General features: G+C 36.1%; 2 protein-coding genes across 4 annotated transcripts in view; one reads left to right on the forward strand and one right to left on the reverse strand.

Moving 5' to 3' along the window:
* The window catches only part of LOC130216631 (uncharacterized), a 5,067-nt gene extending 1,395 nt beyond the window's left edge, over positions 1-3,672 (reverse strand). The window contains exons 1-3 of the mRNA XM_056448520.1: positions 3,388-3,672; positions 1,791-2,111; positions 1,011-1,343 (exon numbers count right to left, since the gene is read on the reverse strand). Coding sequence (XP_056304495.1) covers positions 1,011-1,343; positions 1,791-2,111; positions 3,388-3,439 — 706 coding nt within the window. The 5' untranslated portion in view covers positions 3,440-3,672. The remainder of the gene's footprint in view (positions 1-1,010; positions 1,344-1,790; positions 2,112-3,387) is intronic.
* Positions 3,673-4,261: 589 nt separating this feature from the next.
* On the forward strand, positions 4,262-15,824 carry LOC130215498 (uncharacterized). 3 transcript variants are annotated; one of them, XM_056447316.1, is made up of 5 exons: positions 4,262-4,374; positions 9,336-9,523; positions 13,604-13,918; positions 14,854-15,162; positions 15,244-15,824. In XM_056447316.1, the coding sequence occupies exons 3-5, from the start codon at positions 13,690-13,692 to the stop codon at positions 15,384-15,386; spliced, it is 681 nt and encodes a 226-aa protein (XP_056303291.1). In that variant the 5' UTR covers positions 4,262-4,374; positions 9,336-9,523; positions 13,604-13,689; the 3' UTR covers positions 15,387-15,824. The 3 variants fall into 3 exon arrangements, with proteins under 3 accessions (XP_056303291.1, XP_056303289.1, XP_056303290.1); XM_056447315.1 differs by lacking the exons at positions 4,262-4,374; positions 9,336-9,523 and adding an exon at positions 11,670-12,720 and having other exon boundaries at positions 14,854-14,963; positions 15,060-15,162; XM_056447314.1 differs by lacking the exons at positions 4,262-4,374; positions 9,336-9,523 and adding an exon at positions 11,666-12,720.
* The last annotated feature ends 1,514 nt before the right edge of the window (positions 15,825-17,338 follow it).

Raw genomic sequence — 17,338 nt, forward strand, 5'->3', positions numbered from 1 at the left:
CGTGCATGCAAGTGCAGCATTTTTTAAAATGCCATTTCAATTTAAAACCTACCTTTCACATGCACCTCATCACTGTCAGTCACAGCAGTGGACCAATCAGAAGAGCTTTGAGGCGAAGCAACTGATGCAAATTTTAGTTTGCATGCGCTCTGTCATTGTGTCCGAATACATTTGTGCTTTATACTGCACTTTTTTCAAAGGTTCTACTATTAAAACACTCCTGATTTTTAACGTTTTTTTTTCTGAACCATTGCCTCTTTTAGAAGCAGACACATTCTGTGTAAATGAGCCCCAACACTAAAAACATCAGCACTATAAAACCTGATGAAGATCTGATACTGTAATGCTAAACACAACTAATAACGTAAAGTCAAATAATTAAGTCAACTAACACTATAAATCAGGGGTCACCAAAATTGTTCTTGAAGGGCTGGTGTCCTGCAGATTTTAGCTCCAACCCTAATCAAACACATCTGAACAAGCTAATCAACGTCTTAAGCTATGGTCACACTAGGCTTTGTCTGTGCGAAAATCTGTCGTATGGCGCTGCGAAAAGGGGCCGGATTAAACAAGATGATTAAACATTAAAAAAGCGAGCGATTGCTCCATGTTTTAAATTTCTGTCCAGAGAGGTCATGTTTTGATCCTCGATTGGTCTCACGCAGTCAAGTGATGCGATTTCGCAGGTCAGAGTTCACCAAGCTTGAACTTTGCACCGCAGCAACCTGTGAAACGTGACGCATGACCTTGCATTTCCAGTCTGACGCATTCGCGTGCGTATGAATGGAAGTCTATGGGAAGAAAAGACAAGTGTGACCGCAGCTTAACTTGGTATACTTGAAACACCCAGGCAGGTGTGTTGAGGCAAGTTGGAGCTAAACCCTGGAGGGACACCGTCCCTCCAGGAACGAGATTGGTGACCTCTGCTATAAACACTATCAGAGTATCAAAATTATTAGTGTACAACTAATGTAAACAAATATTTTTGACTGCAAATATATAAAACTCACCAGAGACCGCAACGCTGAATCTTGTGAATAGGGTCTTCCGGTCACCAACAATCTTCAGTTTAAATTCTCCAGCGTCTTCAGTTCTGATGTCATTGATGGTCAGAGATCCGGTTTTCTTGTCCATCTGCAGTCTGTCTCTGAATCTCCCATCAGGACCACTATAGTATAATATCTGACCATCTTCTACATCCCATTTAGCAATGAGATGCCCCTCCGCTCCAAACCTCCACAGAATAAGATCTTGTTTCTGGAGTTTAACATCAGTTTGTAAAGTCACAGTTGTTTCCTCTGTAGCTGCTACTGATTTTACTTCATCAGATGTCATTTGAGAATCTGCAACAGTAATTGCACATGATGAAAATAAACACACAGTTGCTCATTCCAGCTTATACTGTATAGAGTAAATTCACAATTAGACATTTTATGGGAAAACTATTAAAGAAATGGTTGCACTGAATATTTTACATTGGTAACTTGAATAATATGTGAAGTGAATAAACTAAATTGGCCTTAGTGTATGAGTGTGTGTGAATGTGAGTGTGTCTGGGTGTGTCCAGTACTGGGTTGTGGCTGGAAGGATATTCGCCGTGTTAAACATATGCTGGATAAGCTGGTGGTTTATTCAGCTGTGGAGACCCCTGATAAATAAGAGACAAAGCTACGGAAATGAATAAATCAATTTATGTTTAATTTGTAATACAAAGAAAAAAAAAAAAAAAAAGATGATAGCCCAAAATCAAAATGATTACAAGATTAGAATATTGAAATCAAAGTTCTCACCTTTCACAATAACTCTGAAGATCTGTGATTTTTTCCCTGCACTGCTGATACTCTCAACTTCGTATTCCCCAGAGTGTCTGTGTCTGATGTTCAAGATTGTGCAAAATCCATTTTGATCCACAGTTAGTGTGTCACCAAACATGATGAGCTTATCATCAGTATATTCAACTGTAAGAGTTTCTTTATTGACTGATGCTATACGGGTTCCATTAACTTTCCAGTCAATAAGACCATTTTTTTGCACTTCAATAAAGTTTGTCTTTAGAGTTGAAGAATCTCCCTCAAACACATTCAAATCCACGGCCTCAACACTGAAAATACCTGCCAAACAAACAGAAAATAAAGGTCATTTTAGCAAATAAAAAAAAAACAACAAACACTTCCCATAAAGTGCTAGAATTCAGATATTTAAAAACATGTCTGTAAAAACATATAGACCAACAAATGTTTACACTTTTTACAATCACTGATATTGTTGCAAGTTTCAAAATCCTGAAACAAACTTTACAACCATTCACAAAATTGCAGATTGAGTTCTGGTGACTGTGGAGACCATTTGAGTACAGTGAACTCATTGTCATGTTCAAGAAGCCAGTCTGAGATGATTTGCACTTTATGGCATGTTATCCTGCTGGAAGTAGCCATCAGAAGTTGGGTACACTGTGGCCATAAAGGGATGGACATGGTCAGCAACAATACTCAGGGAGGCTGTGGTGTTGACACGATGCTCAACTGGTACTAATGGGCCAAGAAAATATCCAAAGTATCAGAGCAGGCAACGTTTTGTAGCCTCAGTTTCCTGTTCTTAGCTGACAGGAGTGCCACCCGGTGTGGTCTTCTGCTGCTGTAGCCTATCTGCCTCAAGGTTCGACATGTTGTGCATTCAAAGATGCTCTTCTGCATACCTTGGATGCAATGAGTGGTTATATGAGTTACTGTTGCTTTTCTATCAGCTCGAACCAGTCTGGCCATTCTCCTCTCACCTCCGGCATCAACAAGGCATTCGCACCCACATAACTGCCACTCACTGGATATTTTCACTTTTTTGGACCATCCGAAGTATGGTTTCCTGTAGTATGTGAACCAACGATCCTGTAAACGCAATGCTTCTCTAAAGAAATAAACGCAAAATGTAAATTTTTGAACACTGGAAAGCCTGTGTTAAAAGTGTTTAGTTTTGAATAAGGTATCATGGTTCGGAATCTGAACACAAAGATTGAAAAAAAATGTAATAGAATAGCAAAAGCATCTAACCAATAATAATAAACAAAAACTTGTTACTTGTTTATTTTAGCCAACGTCTTAGCCCTGTTTGGTGTTTCCTTATGTTTTCTTTATGTTTAACACACCTGCCAGAAAGTTTCTACTATATCTAGTAAGAGCCTGATTAGGTGGTTCAGGTGTGTTTGATCAGGGTTGGAGCTAAACACCGGCGCTCAAGAACTGAGTTTGGACACCCCTGCCTTAAAATTACAAATACATAGGTTTATCCCTGTACTGCGGAGAATATATAAAGATTGCATTTAACCAACAATGGCTACCAATAATACCAATAGAAAGTGAAACCGAAAATCAAGTAAACTCGTAATTCACTTACTCTGCATGGTAAACAGGAATACACAATGGATAAACACATTCTTCATTGCCATGGTTGTAGTTTAAATGTCTTTTACAGTTAACGTTACGCATCAACACGGATTGGGAGCGACAACAACAAAAGCTACGATTAAATGTATATGCCTTTGACTAAAGCTTAATAATCTTACGACAAAAACCGCGGTATTTTTAAAGGTATTTTTAAAGGCCTCGGCGGCAGGTAAAGGTAGATGTGTACGGGGAAATACTATATAATCAATTAATTCTAAGCTTTTTGGTGAGAAGTCGAAAGGAGACAGGAGAGCAGGCGGAAGTGCGAAATAAGCAGCATTTTTTTGTGACACTGTGTATAACAAAAATTAATATTTTACAGTACTGTGACGGTTGAGTTTAGGATTAGGGTAGGGGTAGACGTTAATAAAATACAATTAATGGGAAATTTAATAAATTTTATGAATCATTTTGTTAACTTCCGGTTGCAACCATCAATCCCAGGCAAAGAGCGACCAAGAGGCGACCATGTAGTGCAATTTGATAAACAGCCACTAGATGGCGGCCATTTTGGAATGAAAACTCCAATAGAACAACAGCATATTATAAGTCTGTAAAATAAACTATTTAACGTGCTAATAATTGTATAGTAAGTGTTGTATTGTCGTCTTTCAGGTTGTGTCTCAGCTTTAATGCGCTTTTTAAATAAATAAATAAAAACAAAGCAGCTGCTTGCCATCGATCGCTTTCACTCCAAAAATGGCGGAACCGTGGCTGTTGCTGGGCGCTGCTGTTGCAATGGAACGTTCTATTGAGTGTCGCCTCTTGGTCATTCTAAGCTCTTTGTCCCAGGACGGAAGTTACGTATCCGGAAATGAAGAAGAGACATGGAAGGTAGCGGGAACATGAGTTTAAAAACAATAAACAAACAAACAAACAAAACAAAAAAAAACGTAAGAATAAATCTGGGAATAAATTGACACAATTCATCACTAAGGTAAGTAACAATTATTTTGGGGTATGCGTTTTAAGATAATTTGTTTGGGTCATATGTGATGACGTTAACAGCGATCCCACGTGAATTTGATGACAATATGTACCTGCAAGCTAGGCTACATATATGGCATGCATCTTCATGTGTGCATTTTACATATAAAATGTGTCATATATGCCACATGCATTTTGAAATATAGCAAATATGCCCACTTGGGGAAAAAATCCAAGTATATAGCTATATATATATATATATATATATATATATATATATATATATATATATAAACAAACCAGAGCTAAGCATAACATGTTTCCATGTTTACATAAAATAAGTTGGTCAAGTTGTAATAAGTGTCTTAAAGTCCCCAAGAAATAAAAACTAACCATATGAATTTGTTAGCTCACATTGCTAGTTTTGTGGTGAACATATCATCTGTACATGTCATTAAGAAAAAAAAAAAGTTTGCCCTTCTAATCTTTATCTAAAATCTGTAAAAGTTAATTTGTCAGGTATGTTTTAGGAATTGGGCATGGCTAACACACTTTACCACACTTAACACTTAATCTAATCTTTAATTGAAATCTGTTAAAGTTAATTTGTCAGGTATGTTTTAGGAATTGGGCATGGTTAACGCATTTAACCAAGCAGCTGCAACTCAGATTTGACAACAAACAGAAATGGTGAGAAGGAGGTGTCTGTTAGGTTGTAACAACTCTCCCTATTCCCCATCTTTCTGAATAAAATACCTACTTTACTACATCCATTGAACTTGCAGTATAAAAAACAAGCCACGCCCACTGTTATGTCATATAATATTCTGTTTCTCTAGGAACAGCATCACAATATGAAAAAAAATGGTTGCAGCTTTCGGTTTATGGGGACTTTAAGTTAAGAGAAATCTATAAAGCAATACATTGCTATTTTGACATTTTTTCTTTAATGTATGTTACACAAAATTCTGATGCTGCTGCTGTGACTAAGTTAGGCTACATTTACACTGCAGATCTTAATGGTCAATTCTTTGTGACTGTGTCTGATTTTTTAACGACTCACGCCATCTTTTAAAAGTGACTTATATACGAGATGTGAGTTTTTCAGTCACAAACTGCTCCCTGCACATCAGCATTTTTAAGCTTGGTTTACTGTGCGCTTCTTTTACACCGTTTTAATTCTATTAAACATGCTGTTAATAAAAGAAATTAATCATATTTTGATGCATTTTCCTTTTTATTTACAAAAATTAAAAATTTGTTGTTATTTACAAAAATTAAACATTTGTAAAATTTGTTGTTTTTTTTGTAATCTATCGATATATCGTAGAGTCGCTGACATCGGGGGCAAAAAATCATGACAATATTGTACCATCTGAACCTTCTACCCTTAATATGGATATATTATGTCAATGCATTATGGTGGTTAAAATGCATAATTAAATGGGAAAAAAAATGGTTAACAGGCCACTGCAGGACGCATGTGTATGACTGACGTAATGGTCGGCTGCAAATATCTGCTAATAAGGGTAAGTAAAAGAATATTGTTTTTCGGTTTTAAATAAGATTATTTAACTTATCTTACTGGCAGATTAATTAGTGGGTAGCACAATTGCCTCACAGCAAGAAGGTCTGGTTCTAGCCCCCGCTGGGTCAGTTGTCATTTCTGTGTGGAGTTTGCATGCTCTCCCTGTGTTGGCGTGTGTTTCCTCCGGATTTCCCACACAAGTCCAAAGGTATTGGTGAATTGGAATAAGCTAAATTGGCTGTAGTTTATTTGTGTGAATGAGTGTGTATGGTGTTTCCCAGTGTTGGGTTGCAGCTGGAAGAGCATCCGCTACATAAAGTGTTTTATTCTGCTGTGGTGACCCCAGATTAATATAGGGACTAAGCCAATAAGAAAATGAATGAATGAACTAGAAAATACAAAGACTCTATGTAAGATAAGCATTTTTTAGCAGAGTTAACATTTGAAAATGTATCTTTATTGCCACTATTCTTGACTTTTTGGTGGTGTCTTGTGATTGAATAATAATAATAATATGCTGCTAGCTGCTTCCAGCCATTTTGTTTTAATCCACAAAATGGATGGAATTAATCCAGCCACATTAATTACAGCTCATTAATGCTAATAAAAGCATTACACTTTTTGTGACGAGTAGTCATATAAAAAGTGGGATCATCTAGGCAGTTGTTTCTGCAGAATAATATTTAGAATTGTCTCAAAGGGAACCTAGGTTACCCCTTTTTCCAGATTTAATATGAGTCTTTTGTGTCGCCAGAATGTGTCTGTAAAGCTTCAGCTCAAAACACCCATCAGATATTTATTATACCTTTAATAAGTTTCTATTTTATTTTATTTTGTTTTTGGGTACTGTGCCTTTAAACCTAGTTCTCTCTGCCCACCGTTTCTATGTGCCTTTTAGCGTGCCTCAATCTCCTCCCTCGGCTGCCTCAGACAACAGACAGACAGACAAAACAGACATAAAGGAAGCAGATCTCACGTAACATTTGTGAGAAATACTACAGTAAGAACTTCACCAATGAATATTTGATGCATTTGTTGGGAAGTTGCAACGATGACACAATGTCGTTACAAAGTTCACGCACACACACACAGCGCGGGCACACACAGACAGCAGGCACGTTTAGCTTTACACTCTTTTTGCACGCACATGTGACAGGATACAGGTTAATATCCACTGCTGTATGGATATCTGTTATGCTAATGTACAAAATAAACCTGAGTTAACGTCCACAAACCAGGATTGAAGCATCTTCCTTTATAATTGTTCTGACATGCGGCTGTGCTGATGAAGTAAAGCTGAAGTAAATCGCTGTACTTCATTACACACATGCTCTGTTTTAAAACATTTTAAACTTGTGAAACTCACTCTTGATCACATTTGATGATGATTGTTGATCCTAGCAAACTGAACAGACCTTTTATTCCCGGTTGCTTTGCGCATGTCCTGTCTTGTTAATATGATTATAGGCATTACTATGGAGACATGTTAATACGCAGCTGTCAATCAGTTCGGTGGGCAGGGGGACCTCACTCCTATATCAAGTAGCGATCAGTCTGAAAACCGCTCTAATTGGTCCACCGTTTTTATGTTGTTAAATTGAAAAAAAAAAGTACTGGGTGTGTTTATATCACCCCAATACCACCTCTATACACTATATCTACACATTCTTTATGTCTGTCCAAACAGCTTGAAAAGTAGATTTTTTACCATGGTGCCCTTAAAATATATATGTTACGATTTAAGCAACACGGGTACAGCAAATAATGCTGTTTTAGATTTATAGTGTGGGAATAAATCAAGGATTGATGATAATTTGTCATATTGTTTGCACCAAGGGAGCCCTAAATAAAATTCTGCTTAGGGGCCCCTGAAGGCTCGGGACAACCCTGGTGATTCGGATAGAGGTTCAACTGTAGAGGAAACCACACTAGTAAAAACTTGCAAGCAGGAAGCTTGCGAAACCTGTGCATAAAGGGGACACATTTGGAGGTACGAATCCAGTTGCGAAATCCAGGACTATCATAAATATTACTTAAGTATTACAAGCAGGGTGGCTAGCAGAGTATTCAAAATGTAAAGTTTTCAAAACAACATTATCCTCAAATTACAGACCCATTAAGGTCTTTTAATACACTCAAAAAACATTTTTTTAGCTGCTTATTTAAAATACTTATATAAAATGAGCTAAAACAACACAATTCCAGAGATTTTTCTGTGACGACTTAATCGTTTTATGTTCAATCCACTTAAATTTGTTAAGTTTACTTAATTGATTTGTGATCGAATGACATCATTATATTGTATGGAATCCTGCATTGTTTTACACACTGTAAAAAAATGCTGGTTTCCTCACAATCAATCTGTGTTGGGGCAATATGAAGAAATTAAGCTATTTGTAAGTGTATCTTTAATTTAAGATTTGTTTTTTTTTTCATTTTCAGCTCTATCTCTAAGCAGCCAGTGGTGTATGTTAAGCATGGAAGATGCAGTTGTGTGTGGAAGGTTATCTCTGGCCTTGCAGAGCTGTTTGCCTCATTTTACAATTTCAACCTCCAGTATCAGAAAGTGGCAGAAAGTCACCCTTGAGTTTAGATATTGACATATTTACCATTCATGTCAGAATCAGAAAGAGCTTTATTGCCAGTTATGTTCACACATACGAGGAATTTGTTTTCGTGACAGAGCTTCTACAGTGCAACAGGATAACAGAGACAGGACAAAAAACAGATAATAAATATATTTAAAAAAAAAAATAGAAGTAAGTAGTGAGTGCAAATATACAGATTGACAAGTGTATGTACGTGTTTATTACTATATACAACGTTATATGTGCAGCTGTTATGTGCAAATTGGCATGTAAAGTGTGTGGTTAAATAAGTGTATTTGTGGATAAAAGTGTATAGCAAGTAGTGATGTTGGTTCCACAATTATTATCATCAAGTGTTCATGAGATGGATTGCCTGAGGGAAGAAACTGTTTCTGTGTCGGGCTGTTCTGATGCGCAGTGCTCTATAGCGTCGACCAGGAGGTAAAAGTTCAAAGAGGCAGTGTGCTGGGTGTGAGGGGTCCAGAGTGATTTTGGCAGCTCTTTTGCTCGCTCTGGATAGGTACAGTTCTTGGGGAGTAGGAAGGGTTGTACCAGTGATTCGCTCAGCAGTCCGAACTATTCGATGTATTCATGTATGTTAGAGTCAACTGGGTCACGAACCTTGTCTTGACATTATTTGTAATTCGCTTTAGTGATGCATGTTCTGCTTTTGATCAGTTTAGAGAGGATAAAGGTTTTTGCAAAATCATAGTTTAAGAATGAGGACTATATCCAAACAAATAAATCCCAAAAAAACATCTGATTTTACAAAATCCGATTGCAAATTATCTGTGCTGTCTAATATATACATCTACATATAATCCACTACATATAATCTTTTTTTTGTTGTTTTAGACTCTTTGTTGATCATATCAACCCTGAACTTGGATCCAAAGCCAACAAGGCAAATGACTTCAAAGAAGACTGAAAAATGAACAGGACTGTTAACCTGAAGGTTTCTTCTACTCTGCAAAAAGACTTTAAACAACATTGAGTTTGATGGATTTTGTTTAGATCATTCTCGGAGACATTTTCCATTAAAAGTAAGTACAGTACCTTCATTTTTAACTGTAAATTGCTATTTTCATTTTCATTCAGGAAATTTTCATTATGTTTGCTTTTTGGTTTCCTTTCAGTGTTGTGTTTTACTTCATATTGTTACCATTTGTTACCGTTTGTTATTTTTTAAAATGTATTATTTTTATTACAATTGTTTGAGAGTATGGTTTGGAGTACAGCGTGAAATGCAGTAATTAATAGTATGTCCAGCTAAATAAAACATTATAATGCTGTACAATACAGTTTAATAATCTAAGAATGTCTAATATAACAGTAGGATACTGTATTTGGTAATTACAGTACCAGATTGTAAATTTTTGTATTACAGTACAAAAACCAGATTGTATTACAGTAGGTGGTTCTCTAAATATAAAGAATGTAGCTGGCAAACCAGCTGCCAGTGTTTTATTGTAAATTTACAGCAAAAAGAAAAACCGTTTAATACTGTAAAGTTATATTACAGTAAAATACTGTATTTGGTAATAACTGTACCAGATTGTAAATAATATTTACAATAGGTGGTTTTGTAAAAATACAGAATGTGGCTGGCAACCCAGCTGCCAGTATTTTACTGTAAATTTACAACGATAAGTTTTACATTTTGTCACTTCTAAAAAATGAACGAATGCTCAAATATAAAACCAACTTTACTTCAGGAAGCATGATAGGCGGAATAGCGCACTTTTCATCATGACATCATATTTTATTCTTTCAGGCTATTACATCCTTGCTTTCCAGCAATTTCATCCAAACAAAGGTCTTTAAATGGCCCTTAAACAGACTGGATTACTGATGCTTCAGCATGCCTGCTACCAGCAGCTCATGCGAGCCAGTCGAAGATTGAATTTAAATTTTAAAACATACCTGTTTAAAATAGACAGCCATGTCCTCTTTCAGATCGTGATTTTGAACTGCATACTTCCCTCCAGTGTGCAAAAGTGACTCCGATATTGATTCCGGATTGAGAAAAGTTTTGATTCTGCATTTTTTAAACTTTCATAAACAAACTTTCTTTTCATGGATACAAAATCACATTGGTCTTTCAGAAGGAAGTTCATGTTAATGCTGAGTTTCCTTCTCTTTTTCTCTATCACTCTCTCTCTGTCAGCAGCAGCAGATCACTGCTGCACATGCGTGCAAATGACGGAGCTATCTGCATGAACGTGTGCAGATATGCAAATCTACTATTTGTTGACAGACAGTTTGAGCTACCTATCGTATTTTTCGGCCCAGAATTTGTAATTGGATGAGCGTTTTTAGTCCTATGCCTTGCCCAGACTATAAAAATACATATAAATACATTTAGATTAATTACTTTAATCATTACAATTGGAACGCGAAGAGATTTTCAATCTGCACAACAAAAACAGTTTTGCAATGGAAATGTGAAGTGAAATGCTTAAAACAAATAGAAGTGGAGGGCTTGCGATTATATTTAATGAGGAGATAAAAGATAATTACATGTGCTGACCTGAGGCTTTACATTAATCAAATCAGAATCACTGTTGTCCAATAACTTACTTTCTTAAGCCATTAAATTGAATATTAGTATTTTGCAAAACAACTAGAAAAAATATTATATATAGTTGTCATCATGCCAAAAACAAAATAAGTTAGATATTAGTTATAAGTTTTTTTATTTTATTTCAAATAATCTTCATTCATTCATTTTCTTTTCAGCTTGGTCCCTTTATTAATCTGGGATTGCCACAGCGGAATGAACTGCCAACTTATCCAGCATTTGTTTTACTCAGCGGATGCCCTTCCAGCTGCAACCCATCTCTGGGAAACATCCATACACACTCATTCCCACTATGGACAATTTAGCCTTCCCAATTCACCTGTACTGCATGTCTTTGGACTGTGGGGGCAACCAGAGCACCCGGAGGAAACCCACGTGAACGTGAACATGCAAATTCCACACAGAAACGCCAACTGACCAAGGCTCGAACCAGCGACCTTCTTGCTGTGAGGTGACAGCACTACCTACTGCGCCACTGCATCACCCCTAAAATAATTTTGTCTCTGTTAAAAGAAACACTTGGCAAATCTTTTTTAAATAACTAGAATTTTACAGGAAAATAATACCTACATGCATGTATACAGTTGAAGTCAAAATTATTTTAATGAGTTTGCCTTTGCCCAATTTTCTTTTTTAGAGGACATTATAGACATGTGTTTTGCTGCTTCATTGAACAGAAAGTGGATACCTGGTTTAAATAACAGTCAGGCGTTTAAACATTTTTTGTAAATACCGTATTTGTAAATTTCCTTCTTGCTTCCCGAAGCAACATAGGGGGGTTTAGGGGATTTCTCTTTGTTGAAGACAGATGGCGCTGCGTGTTCAACTAATGCGGTCTTACCAGGGCAGCTCAGTCCAGAACGAAACAAAAGCAAGTCCCGATTTGTTGTATTGACCTTATTCTTCAATGCGGAAGTGTGCGCGTTTTTGCGATTGTTTTAGAACTTCCGATTCAGTTGCCTATGGGAAAATGACTAGGAATAATCAACGGCAAAAAACGGTCAAACTACTTACTCTACAAACAAGTGTTTGCATTAGAATACAGACAAAGTAGAATAATATAATAAGAAAATATCAGTTTGCAACACCAAGCAGCAAAACGAGCTGTTTTTAACGTTTAAAAATGAATGGAAGTGAATGAGACCGGAAGTTTCTAGCCAAAATGATTCAAATGGCCGCGCCCACTCGTACGCGGAGAATAAGGTTATTAGGCTAGCTGTGGCTACTGTTACATTTACGTTGACACAACCTCAGTTTATTTCTTAATATATATATATATGACATTCGTTTCGATGTTATAAGCCAAAAGATGGGTCCAGGGTAGTTAAGTGTGCTAAGGTGACTGAAAACTGACGGAACAGCACCAATAAAAGTCTCATAAAAGTCGTGCTTATGTTTCACTCTAGGCGGCGCGCGCACACGAGTTTGCTCTCTCTCTCTCTCTCTCTGTCGACTCAACTCATCCCCGAGGACTCTTGTTCTTATAAGACCTGTCGTTTATCTTCAAAGCTCCGTGTGTTTTGAGGAATTTTGTTCAAAGTTATTTTTATTCCTATTTTGTCTGTTTTAGTTTAGTTTTTATTCCTATTTGTTTTGTTGTAAAGTATACGAAGATGATTTGCATGTTTGCAGTGCTGTGTTATCCTTTGTACCTCACTGGTAAGTTGTGGCTTTATGTTTTGCAATTTATAATGCAGGTTGCTGGCTATATTTCTTCTAAGCAATAAATGTGGCTCGTTTTGTATTGGTTTCAATAGCTTGGTCATACCTTTTACACAGAAAAGCACCTTTTTTATTTAGTTTGTTTGGTTTTAGTCCGTTTAGTTTTTTTGTGTTGCTTTGTTACTGCTGTTTCACACAAACCTACTCATCTGCAGTGCATTTGCGGTCTGTGTTTTTTTTTAGCAGGTTAGCTTTCACACATGTAGTCGTCATTCTGTGAAACTGATGCCATTTCCACTTTGCTTTTTTCGAAATGATCATTATGTACAAACTGTGAAAAAAACTTGTCTACATGGTCTAATCCTATATCAAAATACCTTAAAAATCCACAATACTCTGAAGTGAGGCATTTCTCTCTCTCCATACACACACATTCACTATGGCCAATTTAGTTTATTCAGTTCACCTATAGTGCAGGTCTTTGGACTTGTGGAGGAAACCCACGCAAACATGAGATGAACCCACGCCAACTGACCCAGCCTGGGCTCGAACCAGCAACCTTCTTGCTGTGAGGCGATTGTGCTACCCACTGCGCCACAGTGCAGCCCTCTTTTTGTGTAATTAAATTCCTGCATGCCGCCGGCCATCAACTAACTACATTTCTAACTGACGAATGACATGAACTAGTGCGTTGTCTGCTGTCATGTCGCGGTGTGCACCTTCGCAATTTCAGGAGGCATGGCTTTGAAACACAGTCCCTTCCCTGCCATCCACAGATAAAATGCTAAACCGTTAGCATTTTGACAGATCACCTACTGCACCTTTAAGTAATTATTTCAGGAATTTTTGATTTACCTCTGATTTTGTTTCTCATCTTCAGGTGTGTCTGGTGCTGATGGATTAGTGTCAGTGATTGAGGGAGATTCAATCACTCTAAAGCCTCGTGTCGCTGACATACAGAAAAATATGTTGAGTTATAAGTTTGGAGCAGAAGGTGCCCTCATAGCTCTCAGAGATGGGAATCACAGCTCAGTAAATTATGATGTCTCTGAGAGATTCAAAGGCAGATTACATCTAGATCAGACTGGAGCTCTGACCATCAGTGACAGCAAAACCACAGACTCTGGACTTTATGAACTAAATATCATAGGAGGAAGAGAAGATCAAGTCAAGACATTTTGGGTCACTATCTATCGTAAGTACAGTATAGTTTTTCTATTTCAAATAAACAATTTTAACAGATGTTGGTTTGTTTGTTTGTTTGTTTGTTTTGGCCTGCTGCTTGTATCACTGGCCATAACTAGGAAACCAAGTACTGAAGATGTGATTTTTTTTTTCAAATCATTTAAGTGAAATTCACAAACAATTCATTCAGTGATTTTTTTTTTTTTTTTTTTTTTTTTTTTTTTTTTTTTTTTTTTTTTTTTTGAGCTGATTTACAGCATTAAGCAAATAAAATCTTCAGTATTTTGATATTGCATCTTAGATGCGGTGATAATATCTCAGGTTTTTGCCAGTCTGACGCCGAATCATATTCTTATGTAGATGTTTCTGAAACCTCTATTTAAGCCCCTCTCGAAGTAAAACAAGAGATGATTAGGGCCCTTTACACTGATCAAAATAATGAGATGCAAATGTATGACTTTTTTTTTTTTGCTATTGAATTAAAGCAATAGATACCCTTGGAGCAATACACATCAGGAATCATCATAGTGTGACAAAGCAAGCGTTTTCAACCAGTGGTTTGGATTGTCATCCATTTTGATTTGAGCTTTAGACCTCATGACCACTGCTCTTTTTGTACACAGTAATGCAGTCCATATTGAGTCATATTTATGCATGTATTAGCTTAATATTTCACCTGAATTAATATGAATCATTAATAGTTCAATCTTTGAATTCTTGAATATTTTGGCAACTTTAGGGACAAGTAAAAAGATAACCAGCGTTACTAGACCAGTCATATTACTGTACATACCAGTAATTTTTATATTAGCTTTTGCTTTCTTTTATGTTGTTTATTTATTCTCCCGTTCTGTTTTTGATTATTTTTTATAATGCTTAATCAGTCACAAAAAAGTATTACCTGTACAATTCTTGTGGTTTATAATTATTTTCCATGTTTTTCAGCTCGTCTACCTGCTCCTGCAATTATCAGAAATTGCCCACAATATTCATCTTCATCTATATCTGAACATTCAGAGGTGTCCAGATGTGTGCTGCTGTGTTCAGTGCTGAATGTGAGTATTGTGAGTCTCTCCTGGTACAAAGGAAACAGTTTATTGTCCAGCATCAGTGTGTCTGATCTCAGCAGCAGCATCTCTCTACATCTGGAGGTGGAATATCAGGATAAAAACACCTACAGCTGTGTGGTCAATAACACCATCAGCAACCAGACCACACATCTGGACATTAACACACTCTGTCAACCATGTGATGGTGCGTAAGTGGTAATATAAGTCCAAATGTTGTGATATTTCAAACAAAGGAACCTCATATAGCAACCTTTATTTCTTTTAGAGAGCCTATGCTGTGGTTCTGTCGAAGGTGTGATGAGATTGGTCATCTCAGCTCTGGTGGGCATGGCTGCTGCTGCTTTTGTGGTTGAAGACATAAGATCCAGAAAGGGAGAACAGGACAGCAGGGAGGAGACACGCTGTTAACAATCTTTGCAAATTACACCGCATTATACTGTATTATGAATTAGGGCTGTGCAATTAATCAAAAATTTGGTTTCGATTTTGGCTTCTAACGATTATGAAAAAACATTAATCAAGATAAAACGATTATTGCATCATATACCGCCCCCTTTCCAGTTGTATACATTTGTTGCTCTGCAAAGCTCAGTTTCACGTGAACATTACTAAAAGCATGTACTGTAATTTAACGTTTGCAGCGCATAATTCACTGATGTACATTCCAATCATTCATGTTTTTAAAAGTGCGAGAGAGATCACATGCTGTTGTGTGTATGCACTCAACCTCAGAGATGAGCAGAGCACACACATCTAAAGTCATCTTAATGTGAGCGCTTTCATGGTCAAATAGGTGTCAAAATGCGGTGTTTAGTCATTTTTCATATTAACCCTCATTTGTGTAATAAACAAGTTGAGAATTAAAAGACATGAAAGAGAAACCATAAACAGAACTGCACTGCGCGCAATATTCCTGCTGCCGACTGTCTTTATCATTAAACAACAAAAGGAGAAAATCACAAGTTTTTTTCTTACAGTGAAGATGCTTAAAGCACAGTTTGTTTCATATTTTTATTCTAGTGTATTTATTTGCCTTTCCTTATTTACAGGGAGGAAAATAAATGAATATATACAGTTGAAGTCAGAATTATTAGCCCTCCTCGATTACTAGCGACCCTTTTCCCCCCCATAGTTTTAATAACTTTTATACTCTTTAATAACTTTGATCTTTGCTATGATGACCGTGCAAAATATTTTACTATTTTTCAAGATACAAGCATTCAGCTTAAAGTCTGATTTAAAGGATTAGTTAGGGTATTAGGCAAGTGATTGTATTAAAAGTAGAGGCTAATAATATTGACCTTGAAATAGGCTTCAAAATATTTAAACCTGCTTTAATTCTAGCCAAAATAAAACAAATAAGCCTTTCTCCAGAAGAAAAACTTTGAAATACTGTGAAAAATTCTTTCCTCTGTTAAACATCATTTGGGAAATATATATATAAAAAATGTACAGGAGGACTACTAATTTTGACTTGTACTGATAATCGTTTTGAATAATCGTGATTACAATTATGACCAAAATAATCGTGATTATGATTTTTCCCATAATCGAGCAGTCCTAATATGAATCGTATTTTGTAGTTATGCAGTATATGTTATTCCATTTTAAAGTTGGACTGTGGGAAATATCCCCTTGGCACCAAAAAAACAGTATTCAGGTGAATTGAAATGCAGTTAAAAAAACAAAGAAAAGAAAACAGACCAATCATAGGAAAGACAGTAATTTACCGTTTGCATTGTTTTACAGTAAATAGATAAATCAGCAATGAATTACAAGTCATTTTTTAATTGTATGCAAATGTTACAGGCGAGAAGACATAATTTTATATTTTCCATTAACAAATATACAATACTGCAAATGCATGTACAGCAAGACAATATGGTACTGTAAATATGAAGGCAATAGTTTTGCTGTAAGTTTGATTTACAGTATTGCTGGTGAACTCCTGCCAGTATGTTACTGTAAATTCTACAGGAGATTGTTAACAGTGTATAACAAGACCTTCACTTGAAAATCATCCTGTATCTTTTAACATTTGCTCAAAAAGTAGGGATGTTGATTGAACTGCAGGGAACAAAAATAGCTGGTTTAACAGAACATGACTTTTTATTTTAACAACAATTTTTATTTTAAACATTGTTGTACAAATTGACAAAGGTTTAATTTTTCAGTTTAGCAAAAAATAAAAATAATAAATTAATTAAATTAAAAGAAATAATACAAAAGCAAGAATAATATAGATTCAAAATAACTTGACACACTTTGAAAGAACAATAAATAAATATCAATATTAATGTTAAATAATACAGCAATAACTAATTTGTCTAATCTATATACTTTCAATGTATGTCAGTTCA

This window comes from Danio aesculapii, chromosome 22, assembly GCF_903798145.1.
Source record: "Danio aesculapii chromosome 22, fDanAes4.1, whole genome shotgun sequence".
Taxonomy (NCBI): Eukaryota; Metazoa; Chordata; class Actinopteri; order Cypriniformes; family Danionidae; genus Danio; species Danio aesculapii.

Excerpts from the sequence above, each read along its gene's own strand:
- LOC130215498 (XM_056447314.1), top strand. The coding sequence starts at position 12,675 with ATGATTTGCATGTTTGCAGTGCTGTGTTATCCTTTGTACCTCACTG. Across the intron at positions 13,919-14,853 it reads ATTTTGGGTCACTATCTATC|CTCGTCTACCTGCTCCTGCA; the intron begins GTAAGTACAGTA and ends CATGTTTTTCAG. Across the intron at positions 15,163-15,243 it reads ACTCTGTCAACCATGTGATG|AGAGCCTATGCTGTGGTTCT; the intron begins GTGCGTAAGTGG and ends TATTTCTTTTAG.